This window comes from Acartia tonsa, chromosome 14, assembly GCF_053477335.1.
Source record: "Acartia tonsa isolate MP-2025a chromosome 14, ASM5347733v1, whole genome shotgun sequence".
NCBI lineage: Eukaryota > Metazoa > Arthropoda > Copepoda > Calanoida > Acartiidae > Acartia > Acartia tonsa.
This window is the reverse complement of record NC_137273.1, coordinates 26,790,661-26,816,923: the sequence shown is the minus strand read 5'-3', so window position 1 is coordinate 26,816,923 and position 26,263 is coordinate 26,790,661. Positions and strand designations below refer to the sequence as shown.

The 26,263-nt window shown below is 31.8% G+C and overlaps 3 protein-coding genes across 5 annotated transcripts; all 3 read left to right on the top strand.

Moving 5' to 3' along the window:
- Positions 1-3,170, top strand: LOC145305645 (uncharacterized). Of its 2 annotated transcripts, none has more exons than XM_080147350.1 (2): positions 1-737; positions 2,100-3,170. In XM_080147350.1, exons 1-2 carry the CDS (start codon positions 81-83, stop codon positions 2,565-2,567), a joined length of 1,125 nt encoding a protein of 374 aa, XP_080003476.1. In that variant the 5' UTR covers positions 1-80; the 3' UTR covers positions 2,568-3,170. The 2 variants fall into 2 exon arrangements, with proteins under 2 accessions (XP_080003476.1, XP_080003475.1); XM_080147349.1 differs by having other exon boundaries at positions 2,025-3,170.
- Positions 3,171-3,609: 439 nt separating this feature from the next.
- Positions 3,610-15,680, top strand: LOC145305643 (HORMA domain-containing protein 2-like). Its single transcript, XM_080147347.1, has 18 exons — positions 3,610-3,760; positions 5,116-5,177; positions 5,994-6,053; positions 6,597-6,649; positions 7,087-7,151; positions 7,461-7,507; positions 8,095-8,128; positions 8,742-8,837; positions 9,685-9,768; positions 10,707-10,772; positions 11,088-11,116; positions 11,736-11,802; positions 12,151-12,187; positions 12,605-12,651; positions 14,003-14,205; positions 14,758-14,797; positions 15,099-15,141; positions 15,567-15,680. The coding sequence occupies exons 2-18, from the start codon at positions 5,131-5,133 to the stop codon at positions 15,644-15,646; spliced, it is 1,098 nt and encodes a 365-aa protein (XP_080003473.1). The 5' UTR covers positions 3,610-3,760; positions 5,116-5,130; the 3' UTR covers positions 15,647-15,680.
- Positions 15,681-15,979: 299 nt separating this feature from the next.
- Positions 15,980-18,847, top strand: LOC145305642 (uncharacterized). 2 transcript variants are annotated; one of them, XM_080147346.1, is made up of 5 exons: positions 15,980-16,185; positions 16,548-16,619; positions 17,153-17,218; positions 17,639-17,719; positions 18,599-18,847. In XM_080147346.1, the coding sequence occupies exons 1-5, from the start codon at positions 15,990-15,992 to the stop codon at positions 18,625-18,627; spliced, it is 444 nt and encodes a 147-aa protein (XP_080003472.1). In that variant the 5' UTR covers positions 15,980-15,989; the 3' UTR covers positions 18,628-18,847. The 2 variants fall into 2 exon arrangements, with proteins under 2 accessions (XP_080003472.1, XP_080003471.1); XM_080147345.1 differs by having other exon boundaries at positions 16,545-16,619.
- The last annotated feature ends 7,416 nt before the right edge of the window (positions 18,848-26,263 follow it).

Here is a 26,263-nt window from a genome sequence, read left to right as displayed (position 1 = left end):
AATCTTGATTATAAAATTAAATATATTTTTTTTATCTTTTAAATCGTAAAGTTGTTTAGGTAAATAAGTTAATTCTAAAAATGGTTGAAACGACCGGCAGTGAGCAAGACAATTTTTATTCCAACACCTTTGATGACTTTGATACCACCACCAATGATATGAATGTTATGTTTGGTGCTCCTCTCCTTGGAATACTAGAAGAAAATACAGATTCTGAAATTGTTGATGCTACTAACGAGCATACTCCTACTGGTATCAGTAATGAACTTGATACCAATATATCAGTCAATTTTGATTTATTTGCAAATGACCTTTCTGCTAACAACTATGACGGTGTTAATACCATTAATACTTCTGTCAACTATGAATCAGAAGCCATCGAAAATGATCTCTCCGCTGCCACATTTGACTATGAGACCATTGAAAATAGTCTCACTAAAACTCTGGATGAAAATGCTACTGATGAAGTCAATGATTTTAAAGTTGAAATTACTTCAGATAACGATTGTAACAAGGTTAAGAAAGACCCAAGTAATGCTGACTTACTTGAAGATATTATCCATTTTGAGGATAATGACAAGGATAATACTAATATCAACATACTCACCAGTTTTATTGATGACTGCACTGAGCGCAAAACTGCTACCAATGAGATAGAAGCTGTTGGAGTAAGGTTTGTTGATCAGCAGATCTTGGAAGAAGTAAATCATGCTGATGCTATCATTTCATCTGAAAAGGTAAAACTTGTAAAAGGGAAATACATACCTAGTGTTTTTTTTGTGGGATCAAAGCTCTTGTGCATTATCAATCCTTAATATTCGTTCAATTTATATAAATGTTTTTGCATTTTATTTAAGTTTTGAATGTTTAAAAATATTTTCTATAAAAGTCCACTTGTCCGTCTGTCCTCCATGTAGCTAGGCTGTTATAATAAAATAGGCGTCACACTTTATTTCACATATTTTTAGTAGTTAAAACAAAGTAAATTATAGGAATGGGTATTAAAAAAAACGTGGATAATATGACAGGTGAAAAATAGTCGTAAATTGAGGTTTTTTGTCAATGAGAGTTAAAGAATTATTGAATCAGAATGATGGTGCTCCCTAAAAAGGCCTTGATGAGTAGTTTTAGGAACTTTTGTCCGTTTCAAAATATCTCATTCCTAGCCTTAGAAATGACCAAAAAAACTTCTTTGTTAATTGAGAATTGTCCAATTTGTAGAGGTTTTTGAGATTTTCTAAGGCTAGGAACGAGATTTTTTTAAACGGTCAAAAGTTCCTGATTCTACTCCTCAATGCCTTTCCTGGGAGCACCATGAAGCCATAGTTCTGATTCAATAAATTTTCGACACTCATTTACAAATAGCTATACAATTGAACGTCTGGTCGTCAGCGGTTTTAAGACTTAGGATAAATTTTAAATCATCCAGAGGTGTATTATACTCATAAAAATCGTTTGCAGATCCCCGCTTTGGTCTCAGAAAAAAAATGTTCAAATTCGACCCACCCTAGTATAGGTGGGATCTATAGTTTATTCAGCTACGAGTTCCACTTTATTAGAGTACATGCTAGTCTGGTGTAAGATCCAATTAATAAGTTTGTTATTTTGTTTGAAGAGGTATAAAATAACTTGGCGTTCTCCTCTTGTTTGTTTCAATTTTGAAAATTTATGTTTATGTTTCATATTTGGTTTATCGACTACCTAAAAAGTTAGGTTTCACAATGGTTTTATATAAAAACTTTGAAAAGTAAATCATTTTTGGTGCAATATCTTCAAATGTTTTGATGAGTTCAAACTGTTTATATTTTGATTAAATTCAAAAAGATATTGCATCAACAAAAAAAAGATTTACATTTCAAAGTTTTTTTCATATAAAACCATGGTAAAAAGTTGATAAACCAAATAATAAACATAAACCTAGTATATTCACTAAAAAATACTATGGATCAATGCTGGAAGGTGCTTAGAATCACTTGCTCTCGTTCGTGGATAGTTCCCTTTTTAAACAAAATTTTAAAATTTAGAACCCTAGAGACAAAACCAATCAACGTGCAGTGGAAGTAAAAAAATCTACGGAAGAAAAAAATATAATTTTGGAGGAAAACGAAGTGGATGATTTTCCTGTCGAAGATATTAAAAAAGAGAAGTCAGAAAATGTTCCAAATGAAGAAAAAGATGCCACTGAGCACTCAAATGATGATCATTATATGGTTGAAATTAAGAGAGATATCCATGATGAAATTATAAATGATGTGAAGCCATTGGCTGCTGTAGGCAACAAGTCTGGTATTGCAGGAGCAAATGCTAATGATGTTCATGATGACAACGCCAATGTAAATCAAGACTTAAATGAGAATCAAGCTAATCTTGCAAATAAAGATTATAATGCCACTGAAGAAACAGCGCAAAAAGTAAATACTGAAAATCTCAACTCTCAAGCTCATGATAACCAAGGAACACTCAAATATTTTTTTCATCAAAATATTTTTACAAAAATCGACTTTACTAAAATGTTGATTTTAATCCCCCACCTAGGGTTGGCAATCGGGAATTCGCCCAATTTTTAGCCAATTTTGAAATCCGAATCTGAATCCGGAAACCGTTTTTTAATAGGTAGCGGGTTCGGATTTTTTAATAGGTAGGCTAAAATTAGCATCTTGAGTTTTTTCTTTCAACTCCGCCTTTTTGAAGGCAAAGATTATCATCATTATATACAATATCTTTTAAAATCTGGTTCGATTCTCGGAAGTGAATTATAGAGAACACCAAGAACATTAATTTTTAGGACATATGAAGCACTTAAATTTTTTAATTTAAAAAAGGCCTTTCCAAATGCTAGAATACAGAATCTGAATCTGGAATCTGCCAAAAATAAGAATCGGAATCCGCGGGAATCCGTCTTTTTTTTTGGACGTATTCTTGTTAGAATCCGAATCCGGTCCAAAAATTTGACAGATTGCCAGCTTTTCAAACGATAATTGAGTGTCAATTTGAATAGAAACCGAAAACGAAGACTTTTACTTTTATCTACCTAAAGATAAAATCATCAAGAAGAGTTCAAAGATTACAGAAAACAAGTCTGATGAAACTGCGTCAAATGATAACTCAGAGAATACTGTAACTAAGTCGAATGATATCTCAAAGGATGGAAATAAACCAAATCTTACCCCCACCAAGAAGGATAATAGTCAAGGAATGGAAGATGCGGCAGCAGGAACAGATATTAAGATAAAAACCGCTGTTAGAACAATGTTGAGTTAAAATAAGACAACTCATATCTGACTTTAACAAAATATTTGTTTCAATAAAAAAGGGATTTTAATATAAAAATTCTAGGTACCAAGGTATGAATTCGTACAATTCAATAAAAAGCAGATTCGAACTCGCTACCCTTACAAAAATCAATATTTTGTTGGATGTCAAAAAAGATAAGTGTGGAATATACTGCCTTCAACGGTTTATTTTTCATCATTTCTGTAAGTTATTTTAAATATCTAATTAAACTAATACTTAAAATCAAAGTTATCTACCCTAATAATATCACAATAAATACAATTTTAATGATTTTTTCTCACAATTTTTTTTTATCTGCTAATGTAAAAAAGTAGACTCAAATGATCTGGACAAACTAACTAAAACTGAAGAAAATGATCATAACGAAAATATCGACAGCGAAAACGTTGCTACTGATGATGAGCTTAAGTTCTCAAATCTGGATTCTGAGTTCAAGTACATTTTATCAAAGGTTAACTCTGAAGAGGTAAATTTTTATAAGTAATTTATTTCATTGGTTATAGGTATGTTTTACTAAAAACGGCTAAAGGGCTGGCCATGTTCGTACTAATAAATTAGATTTATTAAACTATGCCTACAAATAATCTGGAAGTCAAGATCTACAAAACTAAAATAGCAGATTGCTTACAGTACAAGTAAACGCATGGATTCTAAATTTGCCTTTCGTATATCCAAATTCAAATGTAAAAAGATAGCTTTTTCTTTTTGATGTAAGGGGGGGGGGAGTTTTAACACTTTGCGTAAACCTCCAGGTTCAGGAGCTGCAGGCCTCCAGGTGGTCTCTGTACAGGTATAAATAAGAAATAAAATATTTTTTTAAGAGATAGAGGCCAGCTTATAAAAAATATATGCTTCTTTTTTCTTCAAATATGTAAATAACATTAAAAAAAAAATGCAAATTTTGTTCTTTAAGTTAACCTCTAAATCTTTTTTTAAAAAAATTTATTTTTTACCTGTCCAGAGACCAATTGTAGGCCTGCAGCTCCTAAACCAGTATGCCTATCCAAAAAATCTGAAAAATTGTGAAAATTCATCATATAAGAATGATTTTATCTTTAATAACCTATCCTCTCAGTCCAAAGATAAAGCCTATACACCAGGTTTACGCAAATGTGTCAAAATATACCCCCCTCCCCCTTACAAACTAAAACAAATCACTTTATTGTCAGTACCACAGAAATAGCAATCTAACAATAATATTCAAAAATAAAAACATATTTTAGTTCAAGCTTATTTATCCCTTTTTGCTAGAGTAAAAGATTCGATTATTTTAAAGCACTCATTGGAATAAAAAATAAGTGTACCTAGTAAAAAAAAGTAGCTGAATTTGTAAACTGACGGACCATATTTATAAAGACGCCTCCATTGTTTGGTAGGGTTGTCAATCCGAATCCGGAATCCGCTCAATTTTTGGCCAATTTTGGAATCCAGAATCCGAATCCGGAATCCGTTTTTTAATAGCGGATTCGGATTCTTAATTGTTAGGATAAAATTAGCGTCTTGAGTTTTTTCTTTCGACCCCTCCCCCCCTCCCCCCCTCTTTGAAGGCAAAGATCCCCCCCCCCCCCATCTCTCCCAACCCACCTACACCACCAAGAAATAGGAGAAAAGCTTCTGTGAAAATATGAATAAACGCAGCTTTAGATTCTTCCCAGTACCCGGTATAATTTAATCCCTTATTTTTTTTTTAAAGCCTTTTAAAATATTGCTAGAATCCGGAATCCGTGAAAAAAATAAGAATCGGTTTTATTTTTGGACGGAATCTTGTCAGAATCCGAATCCAGTCCTAAAATTAGACGGATTGCCAACCCTAATTTCTAGGAATCCTCAAAGCTTATGAAGAAAATTCTGCTTATTAGTGTCTCAAATACACTATTTATAAGGTAATTTTTTTAACTAAGATAATTACATCCATAAAAATAATGCATGTCAAAAATATGAAAATGTGATTTAAAAGAAACAATACGAGAAAACGTAGTGATCTTTTTTTTTGGTGAAAATTAAAGAGAGGCTTTGCTGCATGAATTTCAACATATCTATAATACAAAGTAGAACGATGTCTGTCTGTCGATAGTGGGGTCGACTAACCACCCTCCCCCCCCCCAAAAAAAAAAAAAAAAGTTTAATTTTTTTTTTTAAATCTTAATTAAATACGAAAAATTAGTTTGATCAAACCTCTTAGGTCAAAGCCCCTGGAGGCTAGGGGCGAAGCCGCTATTATTATTAAATAAGTTTTGTTACGATGTCACAAATAGTTAATGTTGCAAAATATTTATTTCGGAATTTTAAAATCCTTTTTATCTTATAAAGATTTAAGAGGCGATTTATTGTTACCTTGACTTAAGTAAAGTATTTGACGTGAATTAATCAAATTAAAACGTCGTCAGGTCTACCAAGGGAGGGAGAGGACATTGGACTGTAAAAACTTTGGGTACTTCTATTGATTAGTGTATAAACTTTTCAACAATTTACGTGTTGATTTCTCCTAGACTCCTGGTAAGGTGTAGTTTTGGTTAAACCTTCCCTGAACCTACAAAAAGCTTCAACTTAAACTAGATCCATATTGGTCTAGGAGTTAGCCAGATTTTAAGCTTAAGACAGACAGACAAACAATTTGTTACTTTTATATATATCTTAACGTTGACGACAAACGTATTTTAACAACTTAATCAACGCGGATTTATACTGTTTTTATTTAGAGGATTTTTATCTGAAAGACATTACCACGAAGCAGCCAGTATTGGTCGCGCCAACATCAGGTCAGTTTTCATATTTTAATAACAAAAGAAAAATTATCGAAACAAAACTTTAAGGACAAGAATATTGAATGAAATTTTCCAATCTTATGGCAAAGTATAAATGTGTGTGTATGTTGTCCGCTAAGATCTCTTTAACAGCTCTTTAGATCGTTCAACATTTTCTATGCATGTTTAGTTGTTGTCTAGGATAGGTTTTAGGCTATTTGGTTGGAAGGTAAGTTAGCCACCCCATTTACAAATATGGCCGAAATGATGAAATATTCCTTTCCACGATTTTTACAACAACAATAAATGGGGTATACTTTCCACCTAAGGCGAAATTAAAGCACTATCTAACATACACGTCAAAGCTAAATTAGTTTCTTTGGTCACAGAAATTGTACTACAATTAAAGTTTCGCATTATAACTTCTGATTTATTTTCTTATAACAGTGTCTTTTCTTTTACTAATAGTAGAAATAGAATAAGCCCCTACTGATAGGACAATCATATATTTCACATTTTTTACTTATCAATATTAAAATGAAAAAAAATGTTTTATAGAGTTCTGAGAAAACCTGACACAAACGATACCAATTTATCAACCATTTTAGAAGGTACCATATGAATTATTTTTGTTTTTTTAACGAAGATATGGACATTTGGACGATAACTAATTGTTTAATCCGATCGGATTAATCTTAATCGTTACATTTTAGGCGTTAAACTCTCGGTCTTTCTCTCTTTTTTCTTTCATTACTTCCACATCATACAGCTTCGCCACTAATGAACTTGATTGTTCCTTTTTTAAAATAAATATTTTCTTCTAGTAATCAATAGGTATAGAATATACGTGGCTATAAAGACATGGAAAAATTTGTCGTCAATTTAGATTGCTAACTTGGACCTCATTTATTAGTCAATCCGTTCATCCAGTAGGAGGGGAGGAGAGTTAGGATGGGTGGTCATTTTAGCAAGCTGCTGCGAGTATTATTTTATTTCAGTACATAAAATCTGGTGCAACATCCATGTAATAATATATTTATTATTCCAGGAGCTTTTGAGGCTATAGAGAAGAGGTTTCTCAAAGATTTTATTCTTGTTTTCTACACTGATGAGGTAAGTGTTGAGACTCAGAGATAGGTTAATGGATAATAAATATATATCCCGTAAAGTTTTATACACAAAATTTTATGTTTATGTTGAAGTTATGATTTTTTAAGAATAGTGTTATATTAAAAATCAGGTATATTTGCTCTTTAGTCGGAAAAAAAGCCTTTGCGGAGATTTTATTTATTTAAGTAAAATTTAAAGTTAATTCATGTTTTATCGTTAATGTCCAAAACGGTTAACTTCTTTAACCTGTGTTCTTATTCTCTTATTTGTAATTTCAACCTTCTTTGCTTTATTGTAAATTTCTTTTTCTAGGAGGATCCTCTGGAATCAGTTCATGAATTCTATAAATTCAGCTTCCGGTAAGTTGGTTAATTTTTATTCCGTTAAAGAAACTAGTTGGGATGTTAACCTTCTTATAGGTCCTGGAAAAGTTTATCACTTTTTTTGGGGAAGAGTACAATATACCTGAACCCTCCCGGAAGAAATTGTAGCTGTGAAAAAATCTCTCCCTCTTAAAAAAAATCATTTAAAAACAATTTTCCATAACTCAAGTTACAATAGGGTCCTAGTTACCAATCCTATTTTATAAAGTAGTAAGTTTATTTTGTCTGAAGCTTAAGATTTTAAGAACTGCTGAACTGATTAAGTTCTCCACTCTAGGGAAGCTTCACATAGGTCAATGAATGGTGATTTTATGGTTTTAATCTTTATTTCTTGTTTTTTTTTAAGTTTTTCGTTGTTGGGACCATTATTTTTTTTTAAAGCGAAGCTTTTCCATAAATAGAAACGTTTTTACTATTTACACTCAATTATCTTTATGTAATTTATTGTGCTAGTTTCTGTGCATATTTTGTTAAACCAACTGTACTTCGCTGTAAAATATTTTTTTATTCAGACAAATAAACTAGGTATACTTTTGCTGACTAATTTATTTTGTTTTGCTTAGATATCATGGAAAGGATAAGTATATCAGTATAAAGGTAAACTTAAATAAAAGAATTTTAACATTACAGACGGACAGACTTTTTAAGTGCAGTTTACGGTAAAATGTTCCTGGTAACGAATATCAACAAAAATATGTGAACTTTAAAGTTTTAAACGGTGGAACGTATGCTCGCACAAAATTTTTACCAGGCGTACAAATGATCTGGAATAGTTATTAGTAGCCTTTAAAATTCATGGATTTTTAGTATTCGTTACCTGGAACATTTTACCATGTACTGCGTACGTGACCTGCATCTTTTTATTACAAGAAAAACAAACCGTTTATCTAAGTACGTTTGAGGGTTGGTCTGAAGCATAGAAATGATTTATTAAAAGCTTGGACGTTTTTGCGTTTAATTCTGTACAGAAATTGGTACATATTGTTGTTAAGCCGAGTCACCTTAACTTAAGAATAGTATTTGATTTAAAGAAAAAAATATTTTAAAAAAACCGTATGGTTCTAAAATCGGCGGAGTTGAGAATAAAAAAGGCCGAAAACAGGTATAAATGTAAAAAGTAGCAATTTAAAAAAAAACTTCTGTTTGATTTTAGTTTAATACAAACAATATCATTATTAATACCTATATGGAAACCAATATTGTTTTGTAGACGCAGGATCTAGAATCCCGAGTAGTGTACAAGCTGGAACATTTTATATGCAGGCTAAACTCTTCTCTGGAACAGCTTGGACCTCTTCCTGATCAGGTATAGATTGATGAAAAATAAATAAATCTTTACTTATTACATCCAAAGACTCATATATATATTAGTGAAGCAACTTTATTTATAATCAAGTCTTAAGAATTCCGAGTATGTCCTTAAACAGTATCATGTATGTTATCACTTTTGCAACAAATTTAAATACAATTTTGCTTTGACTTTAAAAATTGTATTCTGCTTATTATGTTGTGAGTGTTATTGTTCGTTTGCTCTACCGTCTAATTTTAGAAGTTTGCTTTTATTAATATTGTCATCATTGTTTAAGATAGACATATAGTCTTTGTCTCTTATATTTGTACTAGCGGCTACGCCCCTAGAGGCCTCTAGTGGCACTTTAAATGTTTGGTTCATTTTAAAAATTATACGATACCTATCTATGTTGCGTTCAAGTCTCTGCGTGAAAAAAATTTAGATTTTTTGTGATTTCTCTTGGGAGGGTGGTGGTACCCTCCTCCAAAATAGTTATAAACCTTATGAGAAGCTATGAGAAGCTTCACTGTAAAGGAGTACAATATCGGTTTAGCGGTTACCGAGATCCTTTGGGACAGACAAAAAACGCTTACTACTTTATATAAAAAGATTTCTCGTATTTATTCGAAACCAATTGATATTCAGTGGATTAGAACCGGTTCTCAGCCATACTGAAAAATTTTGTATAGCATCGTATTAAATCCAGTTTTCTACGAGTATAAAAATGTACAATCATATTCATAAAATTAAAACCACTTTCGACATCTTGAGGCTAAAAAACCTGTTTTTTTATCTTATAATTATGAATTTTTATATCTGCGGAAAGCTGTTTATAATACGATGATATAAATAACTATTATAGTGTTACATGAAAGCTATGTTGACGTATCATCCCTGTACTCCAGATCATTATGACCCTCCAAGCTTCCAGCCTTCTTTCATACAGGTAAACACTTAAAAGAGATAGGATAATTGATTATAAAAGAATCACTTTACAGTCTTTTGTGAAGGGGGGGGGGGAAGGTTGGAATAGAACAATATACAGTGTGTTTTTTTTATGAGAACTTTGGTTTTAGCGCATTTTCTATGTTCAAATCTTCTACCTTTTGCAAGAATGGCTACAAAATGTTGAGATATAGAGCTAAAAATTAATACAGATACTATTGGAGACATTTACTAGAATATATCAAAGTTTGAAGGCCATATCTCAATCAGGGAGGGAGTACTGGCCCCCAAAGTCAACTACTGAAAATCCAATTTTTTTCTTGAAGAAGATTTGAGCTTAAGAAAAATGCGCTAAACCCATTTTTAGATGTTGTCACCTAAGTTTTGAATTTTAGATTTTTCTGCACTTTTTAATAAAAAAAACTGAATTTTTTTTTAATGTTCCATTAATTGCATTAAAAAACGAAGAAAATAAGCCATTAATCAATAAATTCTGATAACTATTAGTGGGGTAAAATTGCTTTCAAAAAAGTTCTCTTAAAAAAACACACTGTAATATGATTTTTAAAAATTTCCTTCCTCTGTCCACAATCTACAATATATGATTTTGATTTACCAAAGATTGTTTATTATAATTTATCTTCCATTATACTATCCCTGTATTGAGTATTCCTGAGAAAACATGACCAGCGTCAGCCACAATCCGTCACTTTTTTCAGAAATTCGCGAATATGCCAATTATCAAGCTTTCCATAATAGCCAAAAACCCCTGAAAATTTCTAGGCTAGTCTAGACTTAAGAAACACCGAGTCTAAAATTTTTAGGTTGGAACATCGAAACCCACTAGGTATGCAGTATTCACCCATTTATTATCAGTTATGAATGTAATGTATGTAAAGCAACATTATGGTTGGACAACAAATAACTTTTAAATTTTAGGATTTTTTGGTGGAAGATAATGAGATTGAGCTGTCTGGCCCAACAACCATGCATCATGGTCTTACTGTAAGTGTTTCATTACAATAAATGATCTCAGTTTAGAACATCCTATTTTTAACAAAAAACTTATTTGTTATAAAAAATAATTTTGGTTACTTAAATAAATAAATTGATTATGTTCATCGTGATTAGGGATGTTCATTAAATTATCGTCCATTGTCTTATCCCTTAAAATGCTTGAAATATAATTCAAGTGCTTGATCTATGTTGTTTTGTCTGTGTCTTTTTACCGCCAGTTTTATTTATGATTTTTTGATCTACGTTTCTGCAGACACTTCTATGTTAAAAAAAAACCTGTATAAAATGAGAACTGTTTTTTAGGCCGGCTGGAATCCTCAATCTAAAATCAGGTATTCATTTTATAGAGAAAATATTTGTATATCAATGTTTGACATCAAAACGTTTTTTTGAGGGAGGTGGAGGGGGGGATTTGATTGAGTTGTCTAAAATTCGCCTAATTTATCGAAGTATATTCTTTGAACTGGTGCGAAGCAGCAAATTTTTTTTTTCGTTTCCGATATATTGGGTGGTTGATATCCTATCCCATCCATAACGTCCTTTATTTTAATACAATTTTGATTCCAAACAAATATACAAGAAAACGTATTTATGATGTCTAAAAGTAGCGCAGAAATATTACCCATATAACAGATAGATAGCCCATAAAGTTATGTATGTTTTTTTAAAGTTTTTGATAGATACTCTTACATTAATTAATGTAAGTTACAGTTCTAAGGAGACTTTGTTCTGCGCCCCTATCGTCTAGCAGAGGGAAGGAAAATAGCTAAAATCCATTCAAATATTTAAAATCTAAAGATGCAATTCCTAAAACCATAATGGGACTTTTAAAATGGAGAATTAACTTGGTGTTCCGGTGGTTAGCGCGATATTAACTGACAAACAAAAAATACCTTAATACTTTATTTAATGCCAAGTTTTCTTTAAAATAAAAATATTACAATTATGTAGATCTGGAAATGTGACAATGGCCGAGGAAGGTGCAGACGCTTTCTTCACTAATGGAGAGTATAAGTTGGTAATAGTTATTTATTGCATCGTAATATAGACAGCTTTCCGCGGATATGAAGATAAAAAAATATAAGATTAAGCCCTGAGTGGTCGAAGGCCCGGGCTAACAAAACTGGTATTAATTTTATGATTTTTATTTTAATATTGGTGGAAAATTGACTCTGATTCGATGCTATTTATGATTTTTTGGTGTGGCTAAGAACCGGTTTTAATCCATCGGATATTAATCGGTTTCAAATCCCCAGAGGAAAAAATAAGTCGAATTTTAATTATAAATTTCCACTGTCAATATATCATTATCCACGTATTCTATATCCATTATTTACAAAGAAACAAAACATTTTTTTAAATTTAGTGTGTGGTCGAAAACTTGGAGGACTTTAGTTATGAAGGTATGAACTCATAATATTTAGTATCGAAGCTACTCAAATCTTGTCTGTCGGTCAGTCCCAAAATCTATGGGCAATATGTGATTTTCTCGGCTGCCATTTAGGATTTAACATTACCTTTACAAAAGCAAAAGGAATCAGAATAAGCAGGAACCAAAGCCCGTTATAACAAAAAGATCTCGCTCCTAGCATAAGAAAATCTCGTAAAAACTTCCAAAAATTTGCTGATTCCTCCCCCCGCCACAAAAAAACACACACATAAAAAGGTGATTCAGATTTTCAGTCATTGTGTGTTTTTCACAAGATGGCATAATAAATGCAACTGCACTACTTAACTATTTTAAAAAAAGCAATTTCATAGTTACAAACATACTGAAAGAAACTAACCTCTAAAGAAAAATGAAATTATGAAACTTTCAGAGGAAATGCAAGGAGAATCTGATTTTGCTGGCGAATCTGAGAACCAGGTTAATAGGGGGAAGTTCAAAATAGGCTTATAAGCAGGGTAGGAAGAAAATGGGGGGGGGGGGGTTGTGACTGGAAAAAATGCATCAACGAATTCCGTTGCGTTTTTCAAATGTATGTTTACTTTTTATTAAAAAACTAATCTTTAAAATTTGTTAAAAGGAATTAGGTAGAGAAGGTTAAAAAAGATAATAGAATAAGAAATTTTCTCTTCACTTTCTCCCCCCACCCTCCCTAATCCAAAAAGGGGTAATTTGATGATCATAATCGATTGCTGAAAGAAAAGTTTCTCGTTCGTTGTCGCTGTTTTTAAATCCTCGACCGTGACTCAACACGTAGCGCATCCACTCGTCGTCGAGGAGGTGATTGGTTTGAATCTCGGCTTAGCACCGCGTTCTTAATAAGGACGTTAAAAATGGTTCCTATTGCTGCTATGTCAGGTACGGCCATAATGCTTTGGCCAAAAACAGGCGCAACTCATTACAAAGCACGGTTAGGACTTCCATACCAAGGTCGTGCAATCAATGTTCGTTTTCTGGTATGCTGGGTTGGTCTGGCACGAAATTCGAATCGGGCGGGCGGTTTTAGGTCGCCCTTTATCGCTCCTTTTGGGCAGATTTGGGCACCCCCGTTTTGGGGAGGATGAAAAAAAGGGGAGGGGGTGAAAAAGAGGAGGGCGGGTCTATTTTTTTGGTGATATTATATAAGAAGTAAGCCTTTTTCTTGTGTCTTGAGAAGGATTTTGATAACCGCTGAACCGATATGGTTCTCCTTTCCTGTGCAGGATCTTGCTAAACACTGAACCGATATGGTTCTCCTTTACAGTGAAGCTTCTTACAGGTCCTGAGGTGGTCTTAGGCTAGATTGAAGAAAATTATGGAACGTCAGCTAATCATGATCTTAGCAGCAGACGAACTCCATAGACAAAATATAATTGCATCGGAAATATATTAACATAGACAAATTATTGTTGTTATATAATAAACATTTCATATTTTCATTTCTTTTCTTTGTAAGTCCAATGGTCCATATAATAGGAACTGTTATACATTGATTAGATACTATATAAATTGACCTATAAGTGTTTTCTGTAAGTAAAAATATGCGCTTTACGACATTTGCATAAAGGGGTGTCCAAAACAACTTTTGGGCGGCCAAAACCTGCCTAGAACCCTTTTGGGCAATCGGGCGGCCTGTTACTTAACCTAATACTCCGAGTGTTTGTTCGGAAAAGAAGATAATTGGCTCCCCTTAGTTATCCAGGGTTGTTGGACCTAAAGTCAGAGCAGCGTTAGAGTCAGCAACCTAGCTCGAATTAAGTAATTGTCGCGTTTCTGTATAATTTTTTTAAAGGAATGCAATGAAGAGAAAATAAAGAAAAGACTGGAATTATTTTCTGCTTACTCACCACTGGACATGAACAAAGTGAACAGAGAGTTACAGCTGGATCTTGACGATATGGTTAATGATGAAGCTCTAGCAGATACTGTTGATGAGTCTCTTAGTGCTACTCTGGATTATGATGACATTGAGGATGCTGATATCAGTCAACAGGAAATTAAATATACAGTAAATATATTAAGAGTTAATTTTGCTATGTAGAGTTTAGTAGAAGCACATTATTTTTCGACATGAGATCTTCTATGTGTGTTCTTCCACTTGTCTGTTATGCTGCCTTCTATTCGGTTCTCTTTGTTCAGTAGGGCAAATAAAAAAAATAATTACCTATGTAAAGCCCTTTTGTTAAGTTCTATGTAGCAAAATTAGGGTTTTTTAGAAAAGGATTTTATTTGTCTCTCAAATGCTCTTAAAGGTCAAATTGCCTTAAAATAAATCCGTTAACTATATTTAGGGAGGGAGAGGACATTGGACTTTAAACACCAGTTAAGTTTTGTAATGAAGTTATCTTTTTAGTTTGTTTAGGTTACTTTTATTAAATTTTTAATTATTGGTTCATTAGGTAATTATCAGTGTACAAACGTTTAAACCAATAATTTCAATGTATAGAAGGGTTAATTTATATTATATTATTGAGGATCTACATCAATTTATCGTTCATTGTCTTATCCCTTTTGATCCCTGATGTATATTTTGTTGCTTTATCAGGATATCATGTCAGATATTATCAACAACTATGTAAGGAATCAGGTAATTGTTAACTTAGTGAAAGTCCTGTTCGGGGATTTCTATAACAATTAGGTGGTACTACTTACCAAAATCAATTTGAATTTGTAACAACAAAGTTCTTTAAATTATTTATACTAAGATTGTGGCTACGCCTCTAGGGGTGATTTATGTTTGAATCATGACGGTATCCTTCCTCAAATAGTTTTTAAATTAAATCATTTTTCTCATAATTTTGTTACTTTAATAATAAAAACTCTGTCACTATTTAATTGTTAATATTTGGTTGACGATTAAACATCATATGTGTTTTTATTTAATTTAGGCTCCAAGAGATAGCACAGATGAAACATCCAGCAGATCAAGTGGTAAAGACTAAATTTATCATTTGCATGTTGTTTATGGCTTTTAGAATAACATTTGGTTGAATTCCGTAAAAATGGATTATTCCTCTGGAATGATTACTATTTTTCAAAATATTTTTCTTATTTTTAGACTTTTCAAAGAGCTTTTTTATAACTTTTTTTAGTGAAATAGGTAGGTAAAAATATAAAGTAAAATAAAATGACTTAGCGGTTTGAAGGGCAAGGGATCAAAAGCATCAAAATAGCTTTAAAAACTATATTATAAAAATATAAAAAATTGACTAATACCAACCTGAGACTTCCTTAAAATTGAAAACACCAACTGTTCAGTAGTAATATAGGAGAACAATATCGGTTCAGCGGATAGCTAGAACCTTCGCTACAGACAAAATAAAGCTTACTACCGTATAGATTAGCCCTTTTTTTAGGGACTTGTGATACTCTGGATCTAGAGGAGGAAAAAAGGTTTTTGCTGGATCCAAGAATTACTAATGCGAAAGGAAAATAATACAATTTTTACCTTTTTAAAATATTACTTAAGCAAAAGCATTATATTCGAAGTCTTGATTCGAAAATATTAGAGAACATAGATTTCTGCTTTTCCATAGTTGTTAAATATTTTCTATAATGATTGAGGATAGGTCCTTTCATTCGTAAAGGATAGCTCTTATGGTTAATGTGCATTTCAAAACTGTTTTGACTGAATAAATAACTTATTTACAAAGTAATCTAAGCGTTTTCTAGATAAAAAAAAAACATACAAACATATAAAGGGATGCACAACTTTTTAAAACACGCTTTGTATGTTAAAGAATTGTATTGATCTAAATTTTGTAGCCCCATCCAAGTGTATGCCTGTCATAGAGATCATTAAACCTACTGAGAATAATGATTTTGGTGACACCAACAATGATGATGACAATAATATGGAAAACATCTTTACTTCCATTGAAATTACTGCTACTACTGAGAATAATGATGACATTAGTATAGATAAGTTATATCCTTCAATTGAGATCACTCCTATGACTGAAAATACTGTCTCAGGTAAATTCAATTTTTGGACCGGATTCGGAAATAAAACGGATTCCCCGCAGATTCCAGATTCTTGTTTTTTTTTGACGGATTCCGGATTCTAGCAATATTTTAAAAGGCTTTTTTAAAAAGTAAATTAGGGGAATAAATTTTACCGGGAATTTATTTCAATTTTTCCCCTTTCCTTGGGAAAAAATAAAAAAATATGTGGTGGAAGAGGTGTAAAAAAATGAGTAAAATAAGGAGTAATGAAACATTTTCTTGGGGAAAAAATTAATCTTGTGCAGAATATACACACCAGGACTCAGTTTCTTGTTCTTTGTTTTGTCATTATTAACTTAATGCTTCGCTACTTATTGTCCTTAATTCAGAAGTAGGTTGTGGTGCTATGATTAAAGAAGTAGAAGATGAGATAATCGGGGATGATAATGAAAGTGTCAATGAAGGCATGGAATATTATTACAGTTGGAAATATATTATTTATGACTTTTATTTTTGTATCTTGGCTTTTATTTCAGCAGAATAGTAATTTTCATAGCTTGTAAGTTTTGGAAAATAATCCTATATTTGTTCATATGTTCATGAACGAACAGTTAATTTTTCATTTAAAAAAATGCATCAGTTTTCATTTAAACTAATCTTGTACTCTCTATCCTTCTTTCGCTCAATGTATGTTTGTCTAGCATACCATTTAAACAGCCATGTTAATAATGGACGTAATCGTCCTTAATGATTTTTTCGATTAATTTATAATTCGATCTTTATGAAGTGCTCATAGTACCTAATAAATAACGACATACAATATAAATGACCAACGATAGGACAGTATACATTGTATTGTAATTGACTTAGCGTAAAATGTACTGACCTATCATTGGTAATTTGTATTTTAAGACGTCAATTTATATAGGCACTATTAGCTGATCATCTATATGTAAATTATGATTTTTTAAACATCGTTACTAATCCATGAGTCCAGGTTGTATCCCATCAGCGGAGGGTGATATTCTCTCGGAGTTTGATTCTGATAATACGTGCAACAAGGGTTAGTTTGCATATTTATGGGGGGGGGGGGGGGGAGTGAAGTCTTTAAATTTTAGTAGGTATGAAGTTAAAGTTATTTATTTTTACTTTTTCTATTTTGATGATAATAACATTTTTATCTAAGTTTGACAGATGGCCTTGTTTGAAAATGGCATAATTGGCGGGGGTTTTTAATTTAGAAAGTTGAGGGTACAAGAATTATTTTTTATATATTGATGATCCTTTATCTACCATTGTTCATTAGGTACTGACTTTTAATTAAGTTTTTAATTATCTTTTATAAATATATGATAAGGCAGCGTCTAGCAGATATTCTTCAGCAGTGGATATCAACAAAAAAGATGATAGCAAATTTCGCTTCTGTTTGCTTCTATTGGCTATAATCGTTTTTATTTTCTATTAAATATTACAATTTTAATAGAAGGCGATTTCAAGAATCCGCAAGAGTTAGGAATTCAACCTGTGAGAAAGAGGAAATCTATGGAGGGTGCCTCACCCCCAGGTACGAACACAGTAATAGTGTCTAACTGATTATGTTGTAACAAAAAAAGATTAGCCAATGAGAGGCCGTTATTGACCAATGGTAAAATTTATAGTATCCTCTCATTGGCTAATTTTTTTGTTACGTCATAATCAGTCAGACACTATTACTGTGTTTCCCAGGTACCCTAGAGAAATATCGAGTGCTTTCCGACAAAGTGTCTGTCAAGCCTATAGTCATTTATCGCATCGTATAATATATAAAAATATAAATTTTGTTTTGCTGGCTCTGAGATGCCGAAGGTATAGGCTAAAAAATTTGGCTTTAACCTTATGATTACACATATATATATTAGTAGAAAATTGAATGTAATAGAATACTATATATGATTTTTCAGCGTGGCCTAAATCCGGTTCTAATCCAGTGAATATCAAGGACCATATTGAGAGCACATCGACATAAATAAAATGTTTGATAATTATAAAAGTGTTTTCCATCCATTAAACAGCCTATCGATCTCTGGCGTCATTTAGACGACATACATAGATATATATTTTACAAAAAGTAAATAAAGGTTTTTGTATGGAAAAATCCCTTTTAAATTTTGACGGAAAATGGGGTCAGATGGACCATCCAGATATTGATGAAAGGGGGAGGTTAGTTGTGCTAAAATTCCGTAAAGGTGTGATTTTTAAGGCTTATAAACAGTAGTAGAACGATAATATTCACTAAATATGTGTATTGTGTATTCCTTATTGAAAAGAACTATACCTAGACAACAACAAAAAATTTAAAAAGTTAACATAAATTTTATCGTTCTACTACTGTTTTCTCACACCTTTAAGGAATTTTAGCCCAACCTACCTCCCCCTTTTACTTATAAAATGTTTATATTTTCAGGCTATAAGAGTAAGAGACAACTGTTTTAAGGATCAGTGGAGCTCAGCTGTAAGCAATCGTCAAAAAAGACCATTTTATCGTGTTTTCAACTTTTTATTAACTTTTGTTTGACTTATTTTTATGAAAAAAAATCTACCTATATAGCATAACGAAAATTATAATTTGAAGTTTTTCAATTTTATGTATAGACCGTTGTTTTAATTTTTGTGGACTACTATGTAACTAACGTGAAATAAATTATTTTTTTTGCATACTGTTTTTATTGCATTTTAAGTATTAAAGTAAGCTACTCTAAAAGTCACTTTTATCAGTACTTTTCGTGTTTTATGATCAAATAAACAAAATAGTTTTCCAAGCCTTCTATGGGATAAGTAGCATAAAATTCATGGAACTACATTTAAAAGTAGAGATGTTAACAGACTGGCCAGAGTGTACGTTTTGTACGTTTTGTACGTTACGCATCGAATCTGTGTACGTTCTGGACGTTATTTTGATATGTGTACGTAACGTATTTTGAAATTTGTATTTTTGTACGTATTACGTTTTTTTTAAAATAATAAGAATCAAATATTAGCAGAAAAGTAATTTGTATGTTTTGTACGAAAACTATAGGTGTATTATATTAAATAAATTCAATATTATCTTAAATTTTCATAGAACAAAAATATGTAGGTAAATTATGCATATATGTTATTAAAACTTACAGTTTAAATTTATGGATTTGAAATATATGTCCTATAGATTTAGTTTAAACTATTGAACAGAAAGAGATATGCAGTTGACTAAATTCAAGTTTAAATGCATTTCATGCAACTACCCCTTTAATAGATTTTACGATAATTTTTTTCAAATTCTTTATATACTTGGGTAAATTTTCCGAGATATCATATGGTGCTCAGTTTAGGATTACGAAGTCTTATTTTTTGGTATCTTCAGTTTTTAAAGAATAAGAATCAAATATAAGTATAAAAGTATTTGTATATTTATTTGTATTTGTACAAAAAGTCTTACAAAAATAGTATATTATCTATAATACAAAGTAGAATGATGTCTGTCCGTCTGCTTGTCCGTCTGTATATCAGAAGCTTAATATCTCAGTAACCACCACTGAACCTATTGGGCTCTACTCTTCATGGAATATAGCTAATAGTCCTGTGATGTTTTTTTTCTTTTTTTTCTTTGGGGGAGGGACACTTAAAGCTTTTTACTTTCTACTAGGATTAGAGGCTTCGCCCCTAGCCTCTAGAGGCTTCGTCCCCTCTTTTATAGAATCGTTTGTTGGAAATTTGTCCAAAAAAAATATAAAAAAAGATTGTGATTATTTTTTTCATTTAGGCTTCGCCCCAGGGTGCGGTGGGGGTTCCTCCACCCCGCTGATTTGCATTAGTTTATAAAAATAAATTGAGGGGTGGTTGATTTTTTTTGGAGGGTGGGTTTCCCACACTCTAAGAAAATAGCCTAAAACTACCACAGGACCAGTAGATATATTCCCTGATGATTAGAACCCAATCTGTTCAGTGGTTACCAAGATCTTAAGCTTTAGACAGACAGGCACTGATTTACTTTGTATTAAAGACTAGTATTTTCTGAGATCTTTAGCAATAGACAAAATAACCCTATATCCTATTATATATTTATCCTATAAATCCTTTTTTTCTGTAACGAAGAATCTCGCTAACTGCTGAACCGACATGATCATTGTGAGGTTGTAGGCTATTTTCTCTGTCTTTCCATATCCCTTCAAGAACCTGTATTCAAAATGGTAGAAAAATAGCCTAAAACCATCTCGGCTCCTGTTTTTTGATTGAATAAGTTCACATTCTACATATTTTCATTGAGATTTGCCTTTTGGTTGGGGTGCTAGAAGATCTATTCCTAGATTTTCTTTTTTTCATGGTTTTCTCGACTTCTATTCAAGTGTGTGTCTGTGTGTGTATCTGTGTGTGTGTCTGTACCGAAGGATCTCGCTAACCGCTGAACCGATCGGGTTCTCCGTAACAGGGTAGCTTCTCATAGGTCCAGGGAAGGTTTATAACTATTTTGGGGGAGGGTACCACCACCCTCCCAAGAGAAATCACAATAAAATCAAAAATAATAAATATTTCCGCCGCATAGTGTCGCTAGCATTGTCGCAATACGTACGTAGTCTCGCTTCGTAGACGCATGAATTTAACAATTGAAAACATAGACAAGTTATTTCTTAAATTAGATATTTAAAATAAAAAAAACATTTAAAGGCCACTAGAGGCCTCTAGGGGCGTAGCCGCTAGTAGTTTATATAGTTCCCAGATTTCCATTCATAACTTTTGAGCTTCGCTACTTAAGGATGTTGTCATCCTTGTTTTTTACTTTTTATTTTTAAATAAAAAAAATGAGTTTTAAATTCAACTACCCCCCCCCCCCCTAATCAAGTTCCTCTAGAGGCCTCTAAGGGCGTAGTCGCTGGTCCTTATAATAGGATATACTTTGTACATAATAACAGGATGTCTGTTTGTTTGTACCAAAGAATCTCGCTAACCACGGAACCGATATGGTTCTCCTTAACAGGATAGCTTCTCGTATGTTTTTGGAAGTTTTATAACTATTTTGGGGAAGAGTGTCACCATCCACCCTCCCAAGAGAAATTGACTTTAGAAAAAAAACTACCTCCTCCCCCCAAAAATGAATTTTAATTGCTCACTGATTTTAAGTTAATTTTTTTCCAGATGTCTATAAATAACTTTTGAGCTTCGCTACTTATGTATGTTGTCATCCATGTTTTTTTTATTGAATTCAACTCTCCCCTCCTCAAGTGCCCCTAGAGGCCTTTAGGAGCGTAGACGCTAGTTTTTTTAAATAGAGTAAGAGGATATCTTGTGTCTGTCAGTTCGCTATGGTTCTCCTTTACAGGTAGCTGCTAGTAGACTTAAATGTATTGATAATAGGTAACTAGGAAATTATTTAACTTATTTTTATTAGGAATGTACGTTTTTGTACGTTTTTTTACTTTTTTTTATGTACGTAACGTATTTTTTTGGTGTACGTTATGTACGTTTTTTATTTTCAAAATTGGCTGGCCAGTCTGGATGTACAAAAATATTAATAGTAGATAATTTCTAACTACTTGACTATAGCAAAAAAAAAATTTAAAACAAACAAAAACTAAACTTGAATTTTTTTGTTAAATCAAATACATATCATCAATTTTATGTACATTTATTGCCATATTAAAATTAAACTAATGATAGCACTTTTATTTTAGTTGTTTTAAGAAAAGTATGAGTATTTTTGAAAAATTAACACTTTTTAAATCGTCATATAACTTGGACCACTAGGGGTTTTATATCTATGGAAAAGCATTCACTGGAATTGCCCCAGCTCCAAACTTGGCTATTGCCTTTGGTAGGGTTAATCCTAAACAAACAAGGATGACAACATCCATTAAAGCGAAGCACTGAAACGGTGAGACAAACGGACATTAACTCTTGAATAATCAAAATATATAAGTAAATTATTTGAAAAAACAGCTTGAGATACAGGATAATGTTTATGGTCATACTTACATTTTTAGGACTTGATTACAGAGATGCTTCGCTAATAATATTGTACTTTGTTTTCCCAGGAATCAGTATACCAAAAATCAGATCAATCGGATAATTAGATCACATAAAAATTTGTTGTTAAAAAAGTTATAAAAAAATAACATGTTTAAAATGAACGTACGGACATTCTGTTTATAATTTTAGAGTTGCTACGTACCTAACTACTACAGGAATCACCATGTAAAGTTTGAAATCGATAGAACAATTCTAACATGCCTAAATAAACGAAACAAGCTATCCGTTCCGGACGAACCGACTCTAATTATAGAAAAGTTTCGCTTTTAAAAATATTATTTAGATTGGTTAAACTCAACTCAACACTGAAAAAATCTATTTGATCCCCGTAGGTCAACCAATGCATGCATTGCAATGGATATAGAATACGTGCATACCGTGATAGATTCTCCCCCGAAAAAATGTTTCTCTCAGCGTAGATAGCTAATATAACGAAATCCAATGACTATCCCATCCCCCGAAATTGGAGGAACGTATTGACCAATATATGAGGACTGTAACAACAACTTAAAAATAAATTAATATATGTACATTGCTCAATCCTATTATATAAAGTAGAAAGTTTTATTATGTCTGAAGCTTAAGATTTCAATAACTACTGAAAAGTTTGAGTAATTCTACTATGGAAAGCTTTAAACAGGTCCTCAGGCTTTGATTAAAATGATTTTATTAGGTAAAACCCACCTGTGTCTACCCAAGTCCAGTCATCAATATTGAATCGTTCAATCTAAATAAATAGGAATAGTGCATTTTATATAAGTTTTTTTTTTAAATTCAGCCTTCGCTTTTTCCTGATATTAAAAACGTGGCATAGACGTCCAGGGGGTATTGAAAAGGGTGTCTACTCCCCTCAAACCTTTAAATTCCTTATTTCATCCTCTTAAAATTAAGAATAATACATTAGACTACAATTCTTTAATTTAGGGATGCTGAGCAGCTTCTGAAAATAACGACTCCGAATTTGGCTCCGACCTACAATCAAGAATAACTCAACAAAAAAAATTTCTATGTCTTTTTTTACGTTTGAAGGTTTTAAAAGTTTACTTGAAGGTTGAGAAAAATGGACTTGAAAAAACTTAAAAGGGGCATTTGCCCACGACATAGCAGAGTTACCAAATTATAATTAATACAAAATCTCTTTTTTTTTAGCTAACCCGGAGCAGTTATTTAACGAAGATAACGGCTCCAGCAAAATGTGGCGTCTACGGCTCCGCATCCCTGCTTTAATCCAATCTTTAAAACCCCACATATTTCCCGCTACTAATAAAAAAGCTTGCTAGACTAATTAATGAAGTAAACTTACTGAATCTAAGCCAGCTCCTGCAATGGCAAATATACCTTCAGATGTTGTCACCAGTTTAAGATTATACCTAAAATTTTTTATAGGAATTTTAAAAAGCATCTTATATTTATTAGTTTTTTTAAAAACATTTGTAATAAGTAGGTATATAATAAGTGTGACATACAGTTTACTCACAAAGAAGGTGTATCAACTATTTTTTTTATAGCTAGCCGGTTCTTTTAGTAAGTAGTAGATGTAAAATTTTTCATAGAATTCAGATATGCAATCGGTTTTTTTGTAGACCTCTTATTTTTTAAGTAATTTAAGTTTTAAAAAAAAAAAATTAAGTCGATTTTAAGGTACTAAAATGCAACAAAAAAAAGAAAGAAAATGGTCATTATGAACAAAAATAGTAAGATCTTTAATTTGACACCTTACTTTTTCAATTCTGTCAGGTAATTATTGAAAAAATCGATTTTTTTAAACCCACGAGAATAAAAACTTTGAACTTAATTTTATTATTTCACAAATAAAAAAATATGGGTTCATATATACCATTAGAATCAGAAAAATATTACGAATCCATTGTAAGCAAAATTGAAAAAAAAAGTTTACAATATAGTATATAAACTACAATAAAAGGAATTATATGAAAATATCATATTATGTTGTACAGGCAACGTCTTAATTCTTCAATTGAGTATAAAAATGGGAAGGGGGTAAAGAGGGGGTAAAGAGGGGGTAAAAAAGGGAAGACAATAGTGTTGTCTGAACAAAAAAAATAATTGGCCATTTCTGTAATTTTTTAATTTTTTTCAATTTTGCTTACAATGGATTCGTAATATTTTTCTGATTCTAATGGTATATATGAACCCATGTTTTTTATGTCTGTTTGAGAAAATATTTAGGTCTAAAGTTTTTATTATACCGAGGTTAAAAAAATAGATTTTTTCAATAATTACTCAACAGAATTTTAAAAGTAAGGTGTCAAATTAAAGATCTTACTATTTTTGTTCTTACTGACCATTTTCTTCTTTTATTTTGTTGCGTTTTAGTACCTTAAAACCGACTTAATTATTTTTTTTAAAAACTTAAATTACTTAAAAAATAAGAGGTCTACAAAAAAAACCGATTGCATATCTGAATTCTATGAAAAATTTTACATCTACTACTTACTAAAAGAACCGGCTAGCTATAAAAAAAAAGTTGATACAACTTCTTTGTAATAAAAAATGAAATGAAAACAAGGATGACAACATCCATAAAAGCGAAGCACTGAAACGGTAGGACAAACGGACACTAACACTTGTATAGTGCCAGAACTGAATAATCAGAATATAAATGTTTAATGTCGAAGCAAAATTGTAAGTAAAATTGTTGAAAAACTGCTTGATACAGAATAATGTTTATGGACTTACTTAAATTTTTAGGACTTGATTATAGAGTTGCTTCGCTTATAATATTGTACTTTGTTGTTCCAGGAATCAGTATACCAAAAATCAGATCAATCGGATTATTAGATCACATAAAAATTAGTTGTTAAAAAAGTAAAAAAAATCAACATGTTTAAAATGGACGTATGGACATTCTGGTATTAATTATAGAGTTGCTACGCTTTCTAAATCGTACCTAACTACTGGAGGAATCACCATGCAAAGTTTGTAATCAATAGGACAATTCTAACTTGCCAAAATTAGCGAAAAAAGCTATCCGTTACGGACGGACTGACCCTAATTATAGAAAAGCTTCGCTTTTAAAAAGTAAAGATTGTGTGTACCTTTTCTCATTTAGTTTACTTGCAGATTTCCAAGTGTTTGATGATATATCATAAACCTCACTGGATTTCATTCCTACAGCTAGAAACAAGGATGTCAACATCCGTAAGAACCGAAGCATGAACGACAGACAGACGGGTAGTATAGAGTAGATGTGTATTTTTTTCTTGGGAATCTTCACTAAAAATCTAGTCATCTATCTTAAATATCAACTGCCAATTTCTCATTTCCCACATAGCTTTGCAGATTGATACAGACATACAAAGTGAATTAAAGAAAAGTTCCGCTACTGTAAATGAAAAAGGTTCTTCCATCAAATTAGAATATAAAAAATCATAGCAAATTTTTAGATCTAAATTTACAATAATTTTTAAAATTGATTCTGTATAAAAATTACCATGGCCATTGGGAATTTTACCACCAGCTATTAAAACTTTCATTTTATCATCCTTGTTCTAAATTAAATCATTAATCAATCCTAATATAATGGTAACAGGGTGTCTCTTTGTTTGTCAGTCTGTGTCAACAGAAGGATCTTGCTAACCGCTGAACCAATATGTTTCTCCTATACAGGTAACATAGGTGACGGGAAGTTTTATAGTTATTTTTGGGAAGGGTACCACCTCCCTCCCAAGAGATATGACCCTATACATTTTTTTACCTTTTGTTAAATTTATGTAGAAAAAATACCTTAAAAAGTGCACAGCCAAATCCTTCTCTTTTAGTGATAGGGGTTGCTAGTTGGATTGTTTCTTCTGTCATATAATTAAATACTTTACGTGTGTTTTTAATGTAATTACTATGTTATTATGATTATTTTAGAAAATATTGTAAAAATAACAGTGTGTTTTTCAAAAATGAGATATATAATTACTTGGATGTTGGACCAAGCTTTCGCCTACTCTATATAATGATACCCCCATCTACTTTTTTTCCCCCTGTCATAATATCCAAAAATATTATTTCAATTGTTTCAAATACTGAAAAGTTAATAATTAGATGATTTAAGTAC